The following is a 24,189-nucleotide window of genomic DNA, read 5'->3' as shown; positions in this document are numbered from 1 at the left end:
TGATTTGCTTTATAATCATAGCATCTCAGAAGTGACTCTGGCATGTAAAAAGAAAGCAAAATGAATTCCAAAGGTTTGTCCAAATTATCTTTACATTTCCATAAAGGTTACAGATGGTCATCATGTTTAAATATTTATCATGATTCTAAAAATGTATTTGTAAAAGAAAATATAAAACTTAAATGTAAAAAGTTCATCATTAAAATATCATAAATAAATCCTTTGTCATCACCACTCTAGTGAGACTAGAGCTGGACACCTCAATCAGTCTCCAAAGACGGTTCATGACAACCATTTGTTAAAATCAAGATGCTACCTTCTAGCTGCAGCTTCAAGTTAGGTAGGAAAAGTAGCTGGTAAAGGATGGAACAAAATAGAACTCTGGTTCTATTTGCCTTTTTTTGCTTTGGATGCCTTTTCTTTTCTTTTTTTCACATGTTTAGGAATCTTATTTTTCCTTTTCTCTCTCTGGGATTCCTTGACCATCTTTTTTCTTTCCTGTAAAAGAAAACCAAAAACAAACTCAAACAAATCTCCATGTATTTCATTAGGAGTATTTACATTATTAGTACACAATTAAAAATTAGTAATAATTAAAAAATTAGTATATGCTAGGCATATAGCATAGTGGTAGAGTGCCTGCCTAGCATGTACGAAGACTGAGGTTCAATTCCTCCATTCCACATACACAGAAAAAGCAGGAAGTGATACTGTTGTTCAAGTGGTAGAGCTCTAGCCTTGAGAAAATCCAAGGACAGTGCTCAGATCTTGAGTTCAAGCCCCAGGGCTGGCAAAACATAAATAAAAGACAAACCATTTATAAGAAGGCAGTGGAACTTAGTCTTTGAATTTCCTGTTTCTTTTCTAACAGTGTTAGGGCCAGGTACCAGTGGCTAGTAATGCTAGCTATCAGGAAGCTGAGATCTGAGGATCACAGTTCAAAGCCAGCCTGGACAAGAAGGTCCATGAGACTCTTATCAATTAACCACCAGAAAAACAGAAGTGGAGCAGTTGTTCAAGTAGTAGAGCACCAGCAACAGTACTCAAGGAACAGAGTTCAAGCCTTGCAACCAACAAAAACACCAACAGAAAGAACAGTTTTAGGGATCAAAACCAAGGCTGCATATACGCTAAGCATGTTCTCTGAACCTTAAGCCATGCCCTCAAGAGAGAGCTTGGGGCAGTACAGAACCTTGAACCCAGGGCCTTATGTTTGCTAGATAGAACACCTGTTCTATCACTAAGCTGTTATCTCCAACCTGTTCATGCCCCAGTTATTTCTGAAATAAGGTCTCGCTTCCTGCCTAGGTATACTTCATAGTACAAATTATACTAGGATGAGAGACAACACTACTATGCCTAGCCATCAACTGAGAAGGTATCTAAGGAAATTTTTCTCTGGGCTGGCCTCAAATAGTGATCCTCTGAATCTGGGCCTCCCAAATTGCTTGTATTACATGTCAACATAAACCATCAGTGTCCAGATTTAAGTTCACATTCTTCCCCACCTTTTCTTTTGTGGTACTGGGGATGGGACCTTGTATGTGCAAGGTCCTAGCTACAAGTGTTCTAGCTACAACCCAGCTCCTTAAAAACTTTCTTAATAGGAATTTGTAGGCAGCTGTATAGGAATGTCTTGTAAATGACACAGTTAATAAATTTCATATTTTGACAAAAATAAAAATTATAAAGAGAAAATACTTTATTCTAGCAGACATAAAGCATAGTAGTGTCCTCTCTTTATGTAATGCCTGAGGAATTCCTAATAACAACTTCATTTCTATTATTACCTCCAATAGCAAAGCTCAGCTTAGTTGTTGAAAATTCTAATTAGAAATCCAATCAATAATGTTTCAGCTGACATCCTCTCTGAAGAACCCTTGAGCAAAGAGAATAAAGAGCAGTGGCTACCATATCAAAAAAGAGGACAGTAGAAGTTCTTAGCCAACCTTTTTATCAATGGCAGGGTCAGTGGTGTGTTTTTTGCAGCAAGTAGGGTCCCCCTGGTCTTCCGAATCTGTGTCGGAGCACTCGGAGTCTCCAGCAGCTTGTGAATCAGAACAAGTCTTTTCCTTCATTTGGCTTTCTAGGAGTGCAGGGACCTTGAAATCATTACGTATCAATATTATTTGAAGCAAATCAGCAATGTTTATTGTTACTAAACATGTGAAAACCAAATGCGCACAAATGTAATATCCTGTACTGAAACATCAAAATCACCCAAATGTGCATGCAAGAGGAAGACTGGAAGCAGCCATTCTAGGAGGGTCAAGAATACAGCCAAGTGAAGGAACCCAGGGCTCCATGGATAGCCCAGATCAACAACACAACTGGCCCCAGTCCACAAGTCAGAAGGGTGGGATTTGGAAGGTTGTAAAATATACATGGAGGTTAAAAATAAGGATTTATTTAAATTATTTCCCAGCTGTTTTCCACCGAACCACAAAACAATAAACCAATCCAATCAGAGGAATGGAGATATTCTACTAAGAGTAATTTTCATTGCTCTTGAAATGTAGCAAAGTTACTTTATGTTTTGCTTTGTGTGCTGCTACTGGGACTTGAACTCCAGGCCTTAAACTCATGGCTAACACTCTATTACTTGAGCTACACTCCTACTTTGGGGTTTTTGATGGTTAATTGCAGCTAAGATTATCTTCAATTTTTTGTGGGCTGCTTCCAACCTTTATCCTCAGAAATCAACATCCTCGGTAACTAGGATTCCTAGTAGCTAGAATACTAGTAGCAGGAACCCTACTGAAAAGCTTGCCTGTCTTGTTTTTGCCTTGGCTTATTTTGAGATAATGTCTTATTTTGCATAATCCCATATATGGATCACAACCTTTCCTGTCACAGCTAGGATGACAGGTGAGTACCACTGTACCCACCTATTAGCTGAGAAGGTAATAGTGAACTTTTCACTCAGGGTGGCCTTCAGTCTCAAACATCCTATTCTCAACCTCTCTGAATGGGTAGAATTACAGGCATAAGCCATCATGCCTGGCCCCACATTACTTTTCTTTTTGCTGGTTGTGGGGCTTGAACTCAGGGCCTGGGTGCAGTCAGTACCTGGGCTCTTTTTGTCCAGGCTAGTACTCTACTACTTTAAGCTACAGCCATCATTTACGGTTTTCTGGTAGTTAATTGGTGATAAGAGCCGTGGACTTTTCAGCCCAGGCTGCCTTTGAACCACAATCCTTAGATCTCAGCTCCTGTGTAGCTAGGATTATAGGCATAAGCAAATGGCACCTGGTTCCACATTACTTTTCTTAAGTTATTGCAAAAACGATTAAGAATCACATGGTTACTGTTAAGTTCAAGTTGAAGACCAGGATATTAAAAACTGTCGTCCTCATATGAACAAAAGAATTCGGGGACATAATAAAAAAATACATGTGTCCAGGGCCTGGAGTTTGGCCTAGTGGTAGAGAGCTTGCCTAGCATGCACAAAGACCCAGATTTGATTCGATTCCTCAGTACCACATACATAGAAAAAGCAGGAAATGATGCTGTGGCTCAAGTGGTAAAGCTCTTGCCGTGAGAAAGCCCAAGGACAGTGCTCAGGCCTTGAGGTCAAGCCCCAGGACTGAAAAAATTGTAGTGTGTGTGTGTCCAAATTTAATTCTACTATTTTAAATTGTAAAAGAAATTTCACATAAACAAACAGCAACACAAAAATTCATACCTTCTGAACTCCTGACAAATCTTTCTTTAATCCGGTGACAGTTTGATATAAAATCTTGTAACCAAAAGGGGGGGAAAAAAAAACAACAATCAATATATACACCAATATACACTGACACACACCACTATAAACACTATAGGCTAAATGTGATTATAAAAAGGTACTTGAATTATTTCTCATAGTAACCGAAAGTATACGGTGTTATTCTCGTCTTGTTTATCAAGTATATCAAGCCCAAAGGCCAATTCACCTAGCCACCAGGCAGGTTTTCTGCATGAACATTTGCAGTGTATCCGAGGGTAATGAGTACTGACTCTGAACCCCACTAGTTGAAGTGTCATCCGTTTCCTCCACCTCCTTTATTAGTCACTTCTATTACAAAAAGCTATATATTTTCATAAAAATGTTTTTAATTTGGGGAACTTTTTCTTTTGTTTCTTGTTAATAAATGACGTACATAGATGCCTAAATTTTGCTTCTTGACAGGCAAAGACAAAAAAATTTAATAAACAGTCCTTCCACAGAAATATCATTTTCCTTAATCATGTACATTAAGGATCTACTTAATGGATTCTACTACAAACATTGGTAGATTAGATTTCTAGATAGATCTCTCCTCTTAGTTCTCTATAGTCTGCTATACTCATTCAAATGTGCTACTCCTTCATAAATCCTATAACTTCCCTTTACATACAGTGTGGACAGAGGCATATTCATGCAAAGAGAGCTCTAAGATCAGAGGAATTCAAAGTACAGTTTTGACACAATCCTTTCTCCTGGGACACAAACCAAGCTACTCACATTGTCTTGTTGAGCATTCATGGCCATATCCTCTTCTTTCAGTTTCATCATTATGTCCATGTCCCTCTCATAATTTTTTACCTCATTCAATGTTCTAGGAATATATGCTCGCTTGAACACCTAACAGAGAGGGAAAAGCAAAACCCAAACTATCATCCAGGATGGATGTGCACCATCACCTCCGGCTACACACACCACTGCACTGCAACAACTGGGTGCTCTGCCAGAGCAATTGATTAAGACAAAACAAACAGCATTTTGCATGGTTTTAAAGAGAGAGAGAGGAAAAAAACAAAAACAGAGCAGACTTAAGGTTTCTCATACAATAGCACTCTTCTTATTCATTTGCATTTGAATAGGCCTTGCCTCATAGAAGGGAGGAGATAGTACACTGCTGTTATTACAAAGGAACACATTTTTTTGTTGCTATTGTTTTTGTTTTTGCCAGTCTTGGAGCTTGAACTCAGAGTCTGGGCACTGTCCCTGAACTTCTTTTGCTCAAGAATAGTACTCTACCATTTGAGCCACAGTGCCACTTCCAGTTTTTTCTGTTTATGTGGTACTGAGGAATCAAACTCAGGGCTTCATTCATGCTAGGGAAACACTCTAACACTAAGCCAAATTCCCAGCCCCAGGAACACATTTTTTTAAATAATTTTATTTTTGCCAGTTTGGGGCTTGAACTCAGGGCCTGAGTTGCTATCCCTGAGCCAATTTATGCTCAAGGCTAGCACTCTACCACTTGAGCCACAGCTCTAATTCTGGCTTTTTCTGAGTAGTTTTCTGAGTAAGAGTCTCACAGACTTGGTTGCCCAGGATGGCTTCAATCCTCAGGTCTCAGCCTCTTGAGTAGCTAGGATTATAAGCATGAGCCATCAGTGCTCTGATAGGAATACATTCTCACAGGCCAACATCATTTTAGGTGCCACAAGAAAGCTCAAGAACTTCCAAACAAAGGGGATCCCATATTCATCCACTGTGATGAGTGTTGTGAGAATTTAAAAAAACAAAAGAGCTACTATATAGCCTTTGGGGGCGTGGGCTGGGGAATGCCCTCACTTCTGAGACTGAAATAATATAGACTTTTAATTAAAATATCAATATTCAAAGTCTATATTATAGAATCAACCGTTTATTGATTTAAAAATTCCTATCTGCAGGGGCCGGGAATTTGGCCTAGTGGTTAAAGTGCTTGCCTAGCATGTATGAAGACCCGGGTTCGATTCCTCAGTACCACATACAGAAAAAAGCTGGAAGTGGTGCTGTGGCTCAAGTGGTAGAGCTCTAGCCTTGAGAAAGTCCAAGGACAGTGCTCAGGCCCTGAGCTCAAGGCCAGGACTGGCAAAAAAAAAAAGAAAAAAAATTCCTATCTGCAAATTAGTAACAAACTTTTCCTTTTATGGGGAAAGGATAACACTGGGGTTTGAACTCAGGGCCTCTGCACTTGCTAGGTAAGCACTCTTATCATTTGAACCACATCTTCAGCCTGGTCTTGAACTGCCTAGCCTAGTATTATAGGTATGACCACATTTGGCAGCTTTTCTTTTGACTCACATACGCTACAGATTGTTTAAAATTTTTCTAAAATAATGAGCTAGTAGATTGACGGGCTAGATTATGCAACTTAGCTCAACTAAATTATAGACCACGTATCTAATTAAAATGAATCTCATACTCCACTAATAGCATGAAAAGACCTCAAAGTGTTAATTGGATATGGTGGTACATGCCTATAATCTACAAATTCAGGAAACTAAGGCAAAAGGATTGAATTCAAGGCCAGCCTTGAGCTACATAGAAAGACCTTGTCTGCAAGGATAAAATGAAACCACCACCACCACTTACCACAATAAAACCCAAATGTTTTCAAGACTTAATTGGTCATAAATCCTACCTCTTCATCCACATGATCCTGGTTAGACCTTTCTTCTTTGGTCCTTTGAGATGCTATTTCCATGGCCTTTAAAAAAGCAAAAATTATATTTAATCCAGAATAGACATGTTAAAGTGATTTTTCTTCACATTTCTGGAGTACTTATTGAGATCTAATGGTTTTGCTCTCCACCACAGACCTCACCAAAAAGGCTGCCACTACCCCAAAGAAACAGAATACCTCTGAGGAATCCTTGGAAATCCTAAACCTCCTTTTTCAAAAGGAATATTGAGAGGCTGGAAATGTGGCTTAGTGGTAAGGTGCTTACCTAGCATGCATGAAGCCCTAGTTTCAATTCCTCAGTATCAGAAAAAAAACAAAAAACAAACAACTACAACAGAAAAAGCAGGAAATGGTATGCTATCTTAAGTGTGCTATTCTTGAACAAAAGAAGCTCAGGGACAAAAAAAATGCAATACTGAGGGCATAGCTCAGTGATAAAGTACTCAATATATATGAAACCCTGGGTTCCATCCTACCACCAATAAAAAGAAAAAAGAAAAAGAGGTGCTAGAGCAGCTTTATTAATTTTCATGATTACCAAAAATACTTAGTAAAGAACTGGGACCCAAAGAATGAAGCCATTCCTTAATTCTTAAATAAAATATGAAGTGGCAGGGCCGGGAGTTTGGCCTAGTGGTTAAAGTGCTTGTCTAGCATGCATGAAGACCCGGGTTCGATTCCTCGGTACCACATACATAGAAAAAAAGCCGGAAGTGGTGCTGAGGCTCAAGTGGTAGAGCTCTAGCCTTGAGAAAGTCCAAGGACAGTGCTCAGGCCCTGAGCTCAAGCCCAGGACTGGCAAAAAAAAAAAAAAAATGAAGTGACTCATGCCTGTAATCCTAGCTACTCAGGAGGCTGAGATTTGATGATTACAGTTCAAAGCCAGCTTGGGCACTACAAAGCTGTGAGACTTTTATCTCTAATTAATCTCTAGAAAGTAGAAAGTGGGGCTGTGGCTCAAGGGTAGGGCAGTAACCTTGAGCTGAATAGCTCAGGGATGCAGCCAGGCCAGAGTTCAAGTCCCATGACTCACCCCATCCAAAAAAGAGAAATCTGTCACATGTTATCTCATGCATGAATCTTGATGGCATTCACCTCAAAAAGGCAAATATGTAAAACTACTTAGAAGTGTACTAATAGCCAGGCGTGGTGGCTCACGACTGTAATCCTAGCTACTCAGGAGGCTGGGATCTGAGGATCAAGGTTCAAAGCGAGCCCAGGCACAAAAGGACCTGAGACTCTTATCTCCAATTAACCTCTAAAAAAAAAACGGGAAGTTGGGCTTGGCTCAAGGGTAGGGCGGTAGCCTTGAGCTGAAGAGCTCAGGGACAGCTCTCAGGTCAGTTCAAGCCCCTTGACACACAAAAAGAAGAAAAAAGAAGTATACAGTCAGTTCTCAGGCAGTAAGTAGAATGATAGTTTCTAGAAGTGGGGGAGTTGTTGGAAAAAAAATTCTTATAGTTGGCTAATGGTGATGTTTGCACATTAATGTTAATATACTTAGTGGGAACAAATACATACAATGTATTTTCCCACTACTTTAAAAATGCTGATTCAGGAAGACCCCCACCAACACCAGAGGAGATTTAAGGGCCCCAATTTCAACAGGCTTCTTACATTCATGAAGGATTAATAATCTTGCCAGGTAACTGAGGTTAAGAAGCCTGGTTTTCCCTTCACCTCTTCCCCCACATTACCTTGGCTAGATAAGCATCAATGTTCTCAGCCGTAATAGAAGGATCTGTGACAAACTCAAAGAGCTCCCGCACAGTCATGACAGCCACAGCATGCTTCCGAAAGAAATCTGTCAGAAGGAAAATCATCCACCATAAGATGAACTGAGAACAAAGTAACGGAAATATGTATCATTTTCAGGCAATTTTTTTTTTTTTTTTTTTTTTTTTTTGGTGCTAGGGAATGAGCCCTGGGTCTTATACATGGTAGGTAACTGCTTTACCACCAAGTTACATCCCAGCCCCAGAAAATGGGTTAAGTGTTATCACACTGGACAATGCAGTAACAAGATTTTTGCTTTGTTTTTCTTCACTGGGATCAAATCCCAGACCTTATGTATGCACTCTCCCAATCTATACTCCAGTCCTCAAGTAGCAAGGTGTCACAGCCACAGTTGGACCAACTACAGAACTGACACCAACAGACTACTGGAAATTCCACTTTCTACTCACCATTGACATTAGCGCAGTCTTTTCTGAGAAACTCTAAGGCATGTGGGTGGTCATGCTCCACGGACTGAGAAACATCAATGATATACACATCTCCACCATGATACCTTGTGGGTCAAAAATATTGGAACTATAAGACACTACTATTTGGGGAAGGGGAGAGAGGATTGCTGAGATTGCAAGAATGCAAAAATCCTATCTGGCTAAAAACATTTTATTCTTCTTGTGCTTTTTCTTGGGAGAAGGAGGACTGGTTCTGGGGCTTCAACTCAGGGCCTGGGAGCTATCCAAGAGCTTATATTTGCTTAAGGCAAACCCTTAACAATTTTAATCACAGCTCCACTTTTCTGACTTTTTGGTGGTTAGAGATCAGTCTCATGGACTTTCTTACACAAACTGACTTGATCCTCAGATCTTAGCTGGAGTAGCCAGGATTATAGGAATGAACCACCAGCACCTGTCCAAAATATTGCATTCTTAGCCTGGGCACAGGGACTTATATCTATAATCCCAGGAAGCAGAGAATGGGAGGATCATGATTTGAAGCTAGCCTGGGCACAAAGTTAGTAAAGACTCTCTCTCTTACACACATACACACACACACAACTATTTCAATAAAAGGCATGGTTGTACACATTTATAATCCCAGCTACATGAGAAACAAACTTTTGCCCAACTTGGGATAAAGTATAAACCTTCATTTCAAAGTAATCAAAGCAAAAGGTTTAGATAGACGTATGTCTCAAATGGCATGAATACCAGACCAGCAAGCCCAAATAACTACCAAATACACGAGTTCTCTGTCTCCTAGGAGCAAGAGAAATAATTCATAAAAGGACCAAGACAGATAAGAACCATTGTGAATAATGAGAGAAGCTGAGAAAATTTCCAAATCCCACTAAGCGCTAATGTTTAAAAGTTTCTTGTTTCTACAGTGCAGGGACTGTACCCAAGGTCTCATGCATACTAGATAGTCCTTCAAAATGGTCACTTCTAAACTTAAAGGAACAAGAAAGCCAACTTTGCAACAATAAACAGTAGGATATTGTGAACAGGGTTTTGTTAACTGTTCGAAAGGACAAGAAAGGACTGCAGGAAATGTCTAAGAGACAAAAACCACTTACAGCATGTTAAATTCGCTAAGGTCTGCATGGACAAGCTTAGCATGCTGATACATTCTTCTCATGTACTGAATGACCTGCAGGTACAATTCCCGGGCCTTGGATTCTGATAACTGGATGTTTTTTAATAGCGGTGCAGGCCTTGCGAAGAAACAAATGAACCAAGATAAATGTTGAGGAACGGGCTTTTCTTGCTTTATATACTATACTTCTCCTATGCATGTAAACTGTACATGACACTGTAAGCAGCTGCCAATAAACAATTGAATAAAGCATCTCAAAAAACAGCAAGGGTAACTATATTTTTTTTATTTTTATTTTTTTTGGCCAGCCCTGGGGCATCAACTCAGGGCCTGGGCACTGTTTGGACAAATTTTGTTCAAGGCTAGCACTCTGCCACTTGAGGCACAGTGCCACTTCCAGCTTTTTCTGTATATGTGGTTCCAGGGAATGGACTCCAGGGCTTCATGCATGCCAAGTGAGCATGCGATCACTAAGCCACACTCCCAACCCAAGGAGTAACTATTATTCTGAGGCATTTTGAGACTTCAAAAGTAAGTTGTTTCGCCCAGGCATGAAAGTCCTTGAGACTCTCATCTCCAATTAATTAACCATCAGAAAAAGGGAAGTGGCACTTTGGCTCAAGTAGAAGAGTGCTAGCATTGAGCTGAAGTGCTTAGGGATAGCACCCAGGCCCACAGTTCAAGCCCCTGGACTAAACGTTGCAATAAAAAGTAGGAAAACTTCAGAAAAAGAAAAAAAATCCTATTCAAATAATACTGGATATGCCCCAAATAGAGTTCTGAGCATAGAATTCTTAGGCTTCCCATGTACTCACATGTCACCTTTACCAATGAACCCCATGACAAGAACATGACTTCTTAACATTATTGGCTTTGGACATGGTATCTCCGCTGTGTTCAGCCTGTGGTTAACAGACAGGACAAGTGAAAAGTAAAAAAGCTTATACAAATGACAACTGCTACAGTGTACAATACTGCCACTGGGAAACAGCACATTGAGTCCTCTCAAGTACATTTTATTTCTTAAAGATACCAATCATTTTAAGTGATATCTGCAAGAATAAAGCAGCTGAGCATTATGTAATCCCTGCATTTGAAGCAGAAGGATCATAAGTTTGAGGCTAGTCTGGACTAAGTAGTGAGACCTTGTCTCAAAAACAAAAATGACAAAGACAAAAACACTAGCAAATAAACTATTACATCCTAGTCTGTAATTGGTAGCACTAAATCCAATTCCAATAGTGTAAAATTGAAATGGGTGCAATTTAGAATTGGTGGAATACAGAAGGTAAGTGTACAATGCTCACCAGCCTCAAGCATGCGTAATGAAACTGGTTGGACTCATACCTAATAGCTAATGGGGTACAGTATTTCACAAAGACTTTCAAAACCAAAAGTACTATCTCCAGTTCTGATAGCAAAACACATCTTTCACATTTGAGTGTGTCATGTTCTGTTTAAAAGCCTGCAGCTCCCCAGTACAAGTTCTATGTATCTTCACATGGTTCATCCATGGTTTTCTTAAGAAAATATGAGTCATGGTGACCCTTTTCTGCTTAGAACTGAAAACTGATAACTACCATGTCTAATAATGTTTCTTGTGCTTGGTTCAGCAGAGTTAAGTGGCCTAAGGAGTCCCACTACTTGGGCAGAAAGGGCAGAGCAGGTGTACAGCCCAGACACACAAATCCCAGATAGTCACCTGAGTAAGTTCCTCATTTCCTTTTCCGCCCAAGTTTTCACCATTTTTCGAGGATTTCCTTTACAATAGCCATGACGAAATCTTGAATTAAGAAAAACTGGTTATTTTAACCACTTAATTGTTTTAACGTTTTATTAAATACAAATTAAAGAAGCAGGGGAGTGGCATCTAGGCTTACCTGAATTCCCCACTAACATATTTATCCCGATCCTTAAACACCAGAATTGAAGTTTTATAAATCTTGATTGCTCTGCTCTCTCCATCTGCTGTGCTAGCATGGTATACATTAGCCTATTTTAAGCCAAAAACAATGAAATAAAGTTTATGTTAAATAGCTACAGTTTTACTTTTTTCTCAAGAACTGAAACATGTGTAAGCAACACCACTATTCTCAAGATGAGATTTAAAAATATATCAAAAAGCACAGAAATATAGTACTAGACCTCACATGATATTCTGGTCATTAATGGCCACGTATACCAAAGAGGTCCTACACAGCTGCATCACAGCCAAACTTGTTTGTCTGGGTTTACTGTTTGCACAAAATGGCCTAATGATCCAAAGCTCTGAAAAATAACCTATTATTAAGCAATGCAAGAGACAGTACAAATAGAGTAAAACCCAACTTAAGATATATGAGCAAGGGCCGGGAGTTTGGCCTAGTGGTTAAAGTGCTTGCCTAGCATGCATGAAGACCCGGGTTCGATTCCTCGGTACCACATACATAGAAAAAAAAAAAAAAAAAAAGCTGGAAGTGGCGCTAAGGCTCAAGTGGTAGAGCTCTAGCCTTGAGAAAACCCAAGGACAGTGCTCAGGCCCTGAGCTCAAGCCCAGGACTGGCAAAAAAAAAAAAAAAAATTTACATGAGCACTTAGCCGGACACAGTGGCTCACGCCTGTAATCTTAGCTACTCAGGAGGCTGAGATCTGAGGATCATGGTTCAAAACCAGCCCAGGCACTAGAGAATGTGAGACTTTTATCTCCAATTAACCACTAGAAAATGGGAAATGGGGCTATGGTTCAAGGGGTAGGGTGGTAGCCTTGAGCTGAAGAGCTCAGGGACAGCACCCAGGCCTAGAGTTCAAATCCCATGACCAACCAAAAAAAAAAAAAAAAGATATGTGAGAACTGGGTTTCAAACAATGTACATGGAAAATATTTAAAGGTAGTACAATATCTAGTAATCCCCAGAGAATAAATTGCCAATTTGTTTTTAAAAATGTCTTTTTCTATAGCTACATGTTAAACAAAAATAATCAGATTTACTTAGAAGCAAGTCCCTAACCAATTGGTACTATTTTTTTTTTTTTTTTGTCAGTCATGGGGCTTGAACTTAGAGCCCAAGTACTGTCCCTGAACTCTTTTGCTTAAGGCAAAAACAGTGCTCTACCACAGCACCACTTCTCATTTTTGAGTGGTTAATTGGAGATTAACTCTTCGCTGGGCTGGCTTCAAACTGTGATCCTCAGATCTCAGCCTCCTGAGTGGCTAGGTTTATAGGCATGAGCCATAGGCACCTAACCATGCTCTAGCATTTTGAAATAGGGTCTCCTTCTTTGCTCAGGTCAGCATACACTCCTAGCTTTGGTTCCCACCATATCTGGGATGACAGGTTTGAACCACCACATCCAGCTTTCTCTGTTAAGGTGGGGGGGGAGGAGAGTCTTATAAACAAATGCCCAAGCTGGCCGTAAACTATGACCCCTCTCTACCTCAAGTAACTATGATTATAAGCATATGCCACTACAACTCAGCTGTTTCTCTTCTTTTAGAGGCACTATTTATTTAGTAAGTGCCTAAGTTCCCTTTGGTATTTGAAATAAGGAAACTAACATGAAAACATTCAGTCATCCAAAGAAAAGCTCACTTCTTTTCCTGTGCTAATACATCCATTTATCTCTGTTATGATTCCTCGGGTCAACATCTTGAATAAAATCATTCTTGTTCTGGGGTCCAAAACCTAGAAGGAAATGAAAAAAAATTTTTTTTCTAAGTCTTCTCATTAAAACATATCCTAAATGCTGAACATATATCTATAGTCTGTTAAATGAGTGTTACTACTCTGTTTTATTCATTCTCATTTTTAGTCAATGAAAAAACAGATGAAGATCAAAGAAACCAGAAACAACAAAACATTCATCCAGCCATGAAAATCAAAGACTACCAGGTTTGATAGAAACAGAAATGTATTCTAGACCAATATTGGTTAAAGAAATACAAGTGAACCATATAAGTAATTTTACAAAAAGTTCAATGTAACAGGTTATATTATGTTAAAATTTCATTTAAACCAAGGTCATTATCAAAATCTATGCAATTTAAAGGTCATGAGAAGACTGTAGGTAAGACTCAGCAGTACAGCAACTGCCTAGCAAGCTTCAGGTCCTGAGTTCAAACCCCAATACTGCCCCTGCCATAAGGAAAAGTTTATGATATTTAGCATTCTCTTTTTCACACTACATAGGCAAAATCTAGCCTACCATGCATGAAGCCCTGGGTTCAATTCTCAGAACTACGTATACAGAAAAGGCCAGAAGTGGTGCTGTGGCTAGGTAAAGTGCTAGCCTTGAAAAAGCCCAAGGACACTGCCCAGGCCCTGAGTTCAAGCACCAGGATTGGCAAAAAAAAAAAAAAAAAAAGTAACATTATGCCATTTGCAAAAAAGTAAATAGATCTACAACAAACTTTGTTAAGTGAGGTAAGTCAAGATCACAGAAAAACAGTACATGTTTTTTTTTTTTCCAATATCCAGAAGCTGGAATTAAAACACACTGGAACCTGATAAATTGCACAGGTCACCTAGGCATTCACACACAGTAAGACCAAAGGAGGATAATCTTATGGAAGGAAAAACAAAGGCACAATCTCGCTGATCAAAATTAATATTTATCAAAATATCAAAATTAACTCCGGCCAAAGCTATGGACATGGTAATGGAAATATAAACATAACTATAAAGACATAAAAACCTATGACTCTATAGACATAATGTTTTATTTCTTAAATTAATGTTTCTATGACATACAAACCCTTAGCCTAATTTTGATTAAGTTCTAAATACTAAGTCCCAGTGATTGTAAATAGAGATTCCGTCCTTGAACACTTGTTTGTTAAACTTGTCATTTAAAATATGATGTAAAAATCAACATTAATTCTTAAAAAAAAAATTAACTCCGGGAAATGAAAAAAAGAGTTATTTTTGGTTGTTTTCTTTTGGTTTTATTTGATCATCTGTCTTTGGGAGCATAAGGAGGAGCATAGAGGATGGATAGAGTGTGAACAAATACAGCAGTGGTACTCACTAAACCCTATTTTGAAAATGAACTATACAGGGGCTGGGAGTTTGGCCTAGTGATAGTGCTTGCCTAGCATGCATGAAGACTCGGGCTCGATTCCTTGGTACCACATACATAGAGAAAAGCCAGAAGTGGTGCTTTGGCTCAAGTGGTAGAGTTCTAGCTTTGAGAAAGACCAAGGACAGTGCTTGGGTCCTGAGCTCAAGCCCAGGACTGGCAAAAAAAGGAAAGAAAATGAACTATACAACTTGTAGATGGGGGTGGGAGAGAAAACTGGAGAACAGGAAGGGAAGGGATGACATTGTCCAAAAAAAAAATGTACTGGACCAGGATTTTGGCCTAGTGGTAGGGTGCTTGCCTAGTATGCACGAAGACCTGGGTTCAATTTCTCAATACCACATCATAGAAAAAGTTGGAAGTGGTGCTGTAGTTCAAGTGGTAGAATGCTAGCCTTGAGAAAGCCCGAAGATAGCGCTCAGGCCCTGAGTTCAAACCCCACGACTGGCACTGGCATCAACTTTATAATAATAAAAAGAAAAGAAAATCTGAGCTAGTGCCAACATCTAATCACATGCCTCTGCACATGAGAAATTTAGTCTCCTTTTAATATACAATTTATTCAAAATTTGAAGTGATTACTTTTTCCTCTCCCTTCACTTTCCCTTACTTAATGGCAGACCATCAACCTATTTTCCAGCAAAGCTAACAACCTCTGGATAAAGATTCTGATGGTCTATGCTCATCCCTACCCTAAGGAGGTGTTACAAGTGCTGTGGAGGGACCACTAACTCTACTATTACGAAAGCAAGATGTGGATCTCTATACTGTAAACAAATGGAGTATTTTATACAGAACAATTGTAGGTAACACCACCACTTAAAAAGGATAAAAGTACAACATAATCCAAAGAAAAGGCTAACCCAAAATAAGAATTGCACACACTTAAAAATGGTACCTGCTCTACAGTTGCTCGATCAGCTTTATCCTTAATCCGATACCTAGACAATAAAAGTGAAGTTGATATTTTAAAATTCAGTGAGAAGCCAAAATAAGCTAAAGGTACATAACTTCACAAAAATTCCTAAGTAGTTTCTCATAGCAAATTTTCATGATTTATTTATAGATTCTTCACACAGTGAAACTTTCTTCATGTTCACTCAACATGAAATTCAATACTCTCAAGCAAAACATGTGTACATATCACATACACAGAAGAAAAGTCTCATCATATTCTAGAAGAATTACATAAAAGAGCAGCTGGGGACTAGAGGTGTGGCTCAAATGGTAAAGGACCAGCTATGGGCAGAAAAAGTCAGCAAAAGCTCCAAGCCCATCAAGCCCAGCACACATAAACACACAGCTACCACCCTATTCCACTTCAAAGTAGAAGCAGCAGGAGCAGCAGCAACAACTAGGTTAAAGTAACAAAAATACTGTCCCTGAACTCTATGATCCTATAAGTTTAATGATCCTAACAGTTTTCAATACTTTTCTCTGTACTCATATTCGTGGAAGACTGTTCACATGGCAGTGATTCAATTTAGCACATTAATGCAGATTCAAATATAATTGGAAATACCAGGGAAACTAAAAAGGCTACTGTATCTTGTATATGGCAATAGACCATGGAAAAATGGTTATAAATTCAAATTTTAAGATATGACTGCTTCTATTTACAATCCCTGCTACCTAGAAGGAAATCAGAGGATCTCAGTCTGAACTGAGATCTTATCTGAAAAATCTCCTAAAGCAAAAAAGGCTGAGTGTGTGGCTTAAATAGGTGAGCACTTGCCTAGCAAGCTCAGGGCCCTGAGTTCAAATCCCATATCATCAATAAACTAACAGCAACTTCTAGTTGCAATTTTCTGGAACACGTTAGTAATATTAAGTTATTGAACAAATGAATCTGAAAAAAGTAAAATGGAAATAGTTCTCAGTTACATTACTATTTAGCTTTCAGTCTTTCTTGAATTTTTAAAAATATTTCTAGAAGGGAGCAATTCTTAATAAAATACAAAAAGGGAGACACTTCACATATTTAACCTAAAACAAACACAGTAATAAAAGTACACTGGTGAATTTCACAAGATCAGAGTTCTACCATGTTTCTAAGAATTCATATTAATTGTATGCACATATGTATGTATGTATTGGTCAATCGTGGGGTTTGAACTCTTGGCCTGGATGCTGTTCCAGAGCTCTTCAGCTCAAGGCTAGTGCTCTAGCTACAGTGCTACTTCTGGTTTTCTGGAGGCTGATTGGAGGTAAGAGTATCATATCTAGCTGGGCGAGGTAGCTCACACCTGTAATCCTAGCTACTCAGGAGGCTGAGATCTGAAGATTGTGCCAGCTCAGGTGCTAAAGTCAGTGAGACGCTCATCTCCAACTAACCACTAGAAAATGGAAAGTGGCGCTGTGGCTCCAGGGGTAGTGCAGTAGCCTGGAGCTGAAGAGCTCAGGGACAGCACCCAGGCCCGGATTCAAGCCCCATGGACCCACAGAAACAAAACAAAACAACAAAAAGCCTCATATCTGCTGGGGCAGGCTTTGAATCTTGATCCTCAGATCTCAGCCTCCTGAGTAGTTAGGATTATAGGCATGAGCCACCAGCACCTGGCTCATATTAATATTTTTAACTTACAAGAGGTATAAAACACCCTCACTTAAAAGCTTTAAAAGTATCTTTTGCAAGACAAATATGCTGCTTGGTCCCTATTACCCATGTTTATAAATAAAATAGTACTTACATATCTGCTTCTTTTTGTCTTGATTTTTCGGTGACTTTATTTATGACAGAACCAGTAACATTTAGCTTATCTAAAAATATGAAAAGCCCACAATATAAATAATATATAAGACAAAAACACATTTTTTATTATTTTTTATTGTGATTAATAGAAGGATTACATTATATTCACCAGATAGAAGGTGCATAACTTCACAAACATTGATACTCTTTCTCATGATATAGTCCCCATTTCCCTCCCACCCTCCCCCCAGACAAAAACACATTCTTTGAATTTATCATAACTATAATACTAATGAAAAAAAATTTTTTTGGTCAGTCATGAGACTGACTCTGAGCCTGGGCACTGTCTGTGAGCTCTTCAGCTTAAGGCTACCGCCCTACTCCTTAAGCCACAGTGCCATTTCCAGTTTTCTGGTGATTAACTGGAGATAAGAGTCTCAGGACTTTTTAGTGCCTGGGCTGGCTTTGAACCTCGATACTCAGGTCTCAGCCTGAGTGGTTAGGATTACAGGTGTGAGCTACCGAGCCACACTGAAAAAAAATTTTTTTTTTTTGCTAGTCCTAGCGCTTGAACTCAGGGCCTGAACACTGTTCTTGGACTTTCTCAAGGATAGTGCTGCTCTACCGCTTGCCAGCTCAAAATTTTTCTAAAAAAAATACTATATGTGCATATTAAACCTCAGGTACTTAAAACTCTTGTACAATATAGACACTGCCATTTCAAAGTATTTTTCTAAAATACTTATTTTCATTAATGATGCAATTATTGACTGCCTGTATAAGAGACACTGTGCTAGGTTATAGTCACTTCTATAAGAAGAGAATAATGGCCTTGCATTTTAAAATAGATTGATTCCTTGAAATCAATAACTCACTAAATAAATGATTAATACCTACATAAAAGTCTTCAGAAAAAATAGTATTTTGAACATATTATGAGATGGTACTACTTATAAAATCTAATACAGAATGAACAGAACTTGAATATCTGTAACCTCATAGTCCCCCAACAGATGAAAAAAAACAGCTAAAAGTAATACTTTTTTTAAAGTAAATATTGATTATAACCCACAAAATGTCTTAATGGTCCTTAATATGTATAGTTCATAGTTTTGCTCAGTCTAATAAGGTAACATTTTATGAACTCACCTAGATTAATTTTATTTTCAAATTTCCTTAAGACTTTATCAGCTGGAGTAGACATTCTGGTTGAATTGCAATTGGAAACCTGTCGATTAGCCTATGAAAAGTGAATAAAGATAAGGCATTAGTTGTATTAAGATTCATCATGTTTTTCTTCCTTTTTTACAGTTAGCTATTACAGAATCCATACTTATAAGCAGGGCCAGTGGCTCAGATCTGTAATCCTAGCTATTCAGGAGGCTGAGGTGTGAGACTGACAGTTCAAAGCCAGCCCAGACAGGAAAGTCCAATTAACCACTTAAAAAAAAAAAAAAAAAGGCAAGGAGTGTGGCCTTGTGGTAGAGTGCTTACCTAGCATGCACAAAGCCATAGGTTCAATTCCTTGGTACCACATACATAGAAAAAAACTGTAAGTGGTGCTGTGGCTTAACTGATAGAGCTCCAGACTTGAGAAAGCCCCAAGGACAGTGTTCAGGACCTGTGTTCAAGCCCCAGGACTGTCCAAAAAATAAAATAAAAATTGGCTTAAGAATATATTTTAAAAAGACACATAAGGGGGGCCGGGAGTGGTAGAGTGCTTGTGTAGCATGCACGAAGACCCAGGTTCAATTCCGTGGTACCATATACTTAGAAAAAAAAAAGCCAGAAGTGGTGCTGAGGCTCAAGTGGTAGAGCTCTAGCCTTGAGAAAAATCCAAGGACAGTGCTCAGGCCCTGAGCTTAAGCCTAGGACTGGCAAAAAAAAAAGGACATAAGGGCTGGGAGTTTGGCCTAGTGGTAGAGTACTTGCCTAGAATGCACAAAGACCTGGATTCAATTCCTCAGTACGACATACATAGAAAAAATCAGAAGTGGTGTTGTGGGTCAAATGGTAGAGCTCTAGCCTTGAGAAAGCTTAAGGGTAGTGCTCAGGCCCTGAGTTCAAGCCTGAGGACAATTTAAAAAAAAAAAAAAAAGACACATGAAACAGAAGTTTCTGACTAGAACAGAGTTCATATGTTGTTCTTGTCTTCCATGTGTGTTCATTATGATAAAATTATTATTTTTCTAATTTTATTATAGTCAATACTTTAGAATTGTTTCATTGTTTAATGAAGACCTTAGACAAACATTAAGCTCATTCTAACAATTTTGAGCCCAGTATCTCAAAAAAGGCAAAGATTAAGTATGATGCTTATCATTTAGCTTGGTGCTGTGTACAACTTAATAACAAAAGGAGATAGTATCTAAAAGTCACAGAGAATCTATTATATATAAACATAGTACCTCTTAAATTGTTGATTCAATATATATTTTTTGTGCCAGTACTGGGGCTTGAACTCAGGGCCTGTATGCTGACCCTAAACTAATTTGCTTGAGGCTGTTCTACCACATGAGTCATACCTCCACTTACAGCTTTTTCCCCGATAAGAATCTCAGACTTTTCTGAATTGACTGGGACAGCTTTGATCCTCAAATCTCAGCCTCCAAAGTAGCTAGAATTATAGGTGTGAGCCACCAGCACTTAGCTTTTTTCAATCCTTCATATCAAGATGGGACTGTGAGATTGGGGTATATATGGTTTGTAAAGAAGCTAAATTTTTTTCTCTTAAAATTTTGAAATAATTTTAGGGCTGGAGACATCGTTCTATGCTAGCAATCTTTATTTAGTTTGGGTAAAGCCCTTGGTTTAATTCCAAGGACTGATAAATAAACACATATGTACATGTATTATTTTTTTTTTACTATGTTCATTATCTTTTGCTTTCCCTCCTTCACTCTCTTCCTCTTTCTTTAGCTCTAACTATGAAGTGCTAGGATTGAGCCCAGGGTTTCATGCATGTTAGCAAAGTGCTTAAATACTATTCTCCCAGCCCAACACAGATAAAAATTTAATTGCTATAATTTCAGTAAACATAATAGTTAACATACATTTCAGCACATAAACTACCACTCTTTTCCACCTATATTTCTTTCTTTTCTTTTCCATTGTCAGGCCTGTACTTTGTCCTTGAGCCTCTTTGTACTGAAGGCTAGAGGCTCAGGCCCAGGCCCTAAGTTCAAGCCACAGGACAGGAAAAAAAACAAAAACAAAAACCTAGAAATATAGTTATGCTATTCACTAGACATTATGTTGAAAATGAACTATACAACTTGTAGGCGGGTAAAACAGAGAGAGTGAAGGGTTGACACTGTCCAAAAAAGAATGTACTTTTTACATGACTTATGGAACTTTAACACCCCTTTACGTTACCTTTATAATAAAAATATTTTTTTAAAGACAGGTGACACTGTCCAAAAATGAAATGTACTCATTACTTGACTTATGAAAAGGTAATCCATTTGTAGATCACCTTTATAATAATTTTAAAAAGTAACAATTTTTAAAAAGACATAAACTGGGTGCCAGTGACTCATACTTCTAATCCTAAGAAAGGGAAGGTTGTGGTTCCAAGTCAATCTGAGCAGAAAAGCTCATAGGATTCTTTCTCAATGAAGGAAGCTCAACTACCCAATGGTACAGACCCATCATGCCATAATAAATAATAGATATTTGAGGTAGAGGCATGTATAGTCAGTAAATGAGACCTCATCTCAAAACTAACCAGCAAAAAAATAGAGCTGAAGGTATGAGGCTCAGCAGTTCAGTGCCTGCCTGCCTATCAAGTGCAAGGTTCAAGTTCAAAATTCTATAATGGAGCTCACATCTGAAATCTTACCTATTGAGGTGGCGGAGATCTGAGGATTGAGGTTCAAAGCCAGTCAAGGCAGGCAAGTCTATGAGATTTGTAACCAGTTAACTACTGAAAAGTTTGAAGTGAACTTATGGCTCTACTAGGTAGCCACTGCAAGTCCTGATCAAAAAAGCTTAGGAGCTGGGCATGGTGGCTCATGCCTATAATCCTAGCTACTCAGGAGGCTGAGATTTGAGGATCAAGGTTCAAAGCCAGCCCAGGAACAAAAGGACCTGAAACTCTTATCTCCAATTAACCTCCAGAAAACGGGAAAAGTGGGGCTTGGCTCAAAGGTAGGGCTGTAGGGCTCAGGGACAATGCCCAGGCTTAGGGCGGTAGCCTTGAGTTGAAGAACTCAGGGACAGCGTCTAGTCCGAGTTCAAGCCCAAGCCCCTCCCCCCTAAAAATAGCACCCCCCCCAAACCCAAAAACTACAACACCTTATACTGACTCAGCAGAAATACCTGTGAGATTTGTATTTCCAAATAAGCACCAAAAATCTGAAAGTGAAGGTGTGGCTCAAGTAGAAAAGTACCAGCCTATGGCGCCAGGAGTTTGGCCTAGTAGTAGAGTGCTTGTCTAGCATGCAGAAGACTGGGTTCAATTAATTGGTACCACATACACAGAAAAGCTAAAAGTGGTGTGTGGCTCAAATGGTAGAGTACTAGCCTTAAGGAAAGCCCAAGGACAGTGCTTAGGCCCTGAGTTCAGTCCCCAGGACTGACAAAAAAAAAAGAAAGAAAGAAAAAAAGTATCAGTCTTGAGTAAAAAAGCTAAAGTATAGCATCAAGAGCCCAAGTACAAGCTCCAATACTAGAACAAAAAAACTCTACACTGCAAGAAAAAGGACAGGGTGGGAAGAAAAGGGGAGAGGGGAAGAAGAGAGGAAAAGACAGAGGGAAGGAGCTGGTTGAGATACAATACCAATACAGCCTGCTACACTGGCTTGCACCTGTTATCCTGGGTACTCAGGAGATGGAGATCAGGGAAATGTAAGCTCAAGAAAAGTTAATGAGACTCCCATTTGGAATAATAAAAGCGGGATATGGGGGTGTTTGTCATCTCAGCTATACAGAAAGACTAAATTAAAGAATCATAGTGCAAGCCAGACACCATGGCTCATGCCTGTAATACTTAGCTACTCAAGAGGCTGAGATTTGAAGATAGCAGTTCAAATCCAGCCCAGGCAATAAAGTCCCTGAGATTCTTATCTCCAATTAACCACTAGAAAAGTGAAAGTGGCACTGTGGCTCCAGGGGTAGGGTGGTACCCTTGAGCTGAAGAGCTCCGGGACAATGCCCAGTCCCAGTGTTTAGGTCCCACAACTGACCAAAAAAAAAAAAAATCATAAGGCAAACAGACCCTGGCATGTGAGACCCTATTTAAACAAATAATGAAAACAAAAAGAGGCTGGGGCATAGCTAAAGTCTACCACTTGCCCGCCTAGCAAGGCCCTATGTTCAAACCCCAGTAACACACACACACACACACACACACACACACGAAACATACAGATGTACACAATCATTTATTACCTGAGTGTTACTCCCTCCTTTGGTGAGTTTTCCAACTCCATCATCCCAGTCCCAGTCACTATCATCATCATAGTATTCTTCCTCCTCCTCCTCCTCATCTTCTATCTCACCTTCACCCTTCTTCATCACATGATTTTGGAGGTTTCCAATCAGAATGTCATCTTCCACTTTGATTGTCTTCAATTCAATGTTCTCACTAGAAGTAACAATGTTCTGGCATGTTTACATATCTTCTAAGCAATACACAATCACACACAACACATGCAAGCAATGCATACAGAATACACAAACATACTTTTATCACTAATTCTCCACGTCATGTCCTTCAAAGAAGTTACATGATCTGTTAAATGCACTTCTGTCTTAAAGTCAGAAGGCAAAATCTTCTCTATTGAATGAACTGATTTTAATCAGTGTGCCAGATATGACCTAGGAGCTGCTTTAAGAGGGGGAAAAAAATTCTTCCTGACAAATCAGGATTAGTATGACACAAAGAATTCCAATTATTTATTTGTAAAGAAATGACTTTAAAAAAAAAAGAAATGATGAAGTGCCGGGAGTTTGGCTTAGTGGCCCGGGAACCACATACATGGAAAAAAGCCAAAGTGGTGCTGAGGCTCAAGTGGTAGAGCTCTAGCCTTGAGAAAGTCCAAGGACAGTGCTCAGGCCCTGAGCCCAAGCCCAGGACTGGCAAAAAAAAAAAAAAAAGGAAAAGAATGAAAAAGAGAAAGTGTGTTGGATGTGTGTGGGGAGTCGGTGTGGTCCCCTAAGGCCTACCTGTCAGAGGACTCGGCGTCGTCAAACTGCCCCGGCACCACCTGGCTCATCAGCTGCCGCCGGTAGTCCATGACCGAAGACGCTTCCTTCAGTGCTGCCGGAGGCCAACCCTCTGTACCGGGATAGGAAAGCACCGAGGCCGCCTAGCCTACGGCGAAGTGGATAAACCGCTCCGAGGCCGCCCCACGCCCACAGCGCGCTCCACGTGCGGAGAAAAACTCGCTGGACAACTCCCGCCACCTGTGCCACCCGTAGATCGGAAGTTCCCTGCCGGAAACATGGCACCGGAAGTCCCGCCCGCGCCGTACCGGCCTCCGGGAGCTCGCTAGTAGGACAATCCTCAGTCTCTGGCAGATGTTTCAGATGGTCCGAGCAAGTGAAGTGGTTTTCGTGTAGCTTTTGCCCCTGGCGCACGCTCAGCTTAGAGTTTCCTCCCATCCGAGGGACTCTTCCCGGGATCTCCACGGGCTCGTTCCTGGGGGGGGGGGGGAGGGCTCGCACGCTCATGACGTCATTGTTCCGGCA

The 24,189-nt window shown here is 39.6% G+C and overlaps 1 protein-coding gene across 1 annotated transcript; it reads right to left on the bottom strand.

Annotated features, from left to right (window-relative positions):
- Positions 1–316: 316 nt before the first annotated feature.
- Riok1 (RIO kinase 1) lies at positions 317–24,130 on the bottom strand. Its single transcript, XM_090356439.1, has 17 exons — positions 23,665–24,130; positions 22,888–23,083; positions 18,646–18,736; positions 17,495–17,564; positions 15,703–15,745; positions 13,319–13,411; positions 11,630–11,742; positions 11,452–11,532; positions 10,565–10,651; positions 9,730–9,867; positions 8,609–8,712; positions 8,120–8,226; positions 6,381–6,446; positions 4,487–4,606; positions 3,686–3,739; positions 1,950–2,102; positions 317–498 (listed from the first exon to the last, which is right to left on the bottom strand). The coding sequence occupies exons 1-17, from the start codon at positions 23,733–23,735 to the stop codon at positions 388–390; spliced, it is 1,698 nt and encodes a 565-aa protein (XP_090212565.1). The 5' UTR covers positions 23,736–24,130; the 3' UTR covers positions 317–387.
- Positions 24,131–24,189: the final 59 nt, after the last annotated feature.

Source organism: Megascapheus bottae, chromosome 22 (genome assembly GCF_031878675.1).
Source record: "Megascapheus bottae isolate mThoBot1 chromosome 22, mThoBot2.hap1, whole genome shotgun sequence".
Lineage (NCBI taxonomy): Eukaryota > Metazoa > Chordata > Mammalia > Rodentia > Geomyidae > Megascapheus > Megascapheus bottae.
The sequence above is the reverse complement of the archived record's forward strand: the minus strand, read 5'-3'. Positions and strand labels throughout refer to the sequence as shown.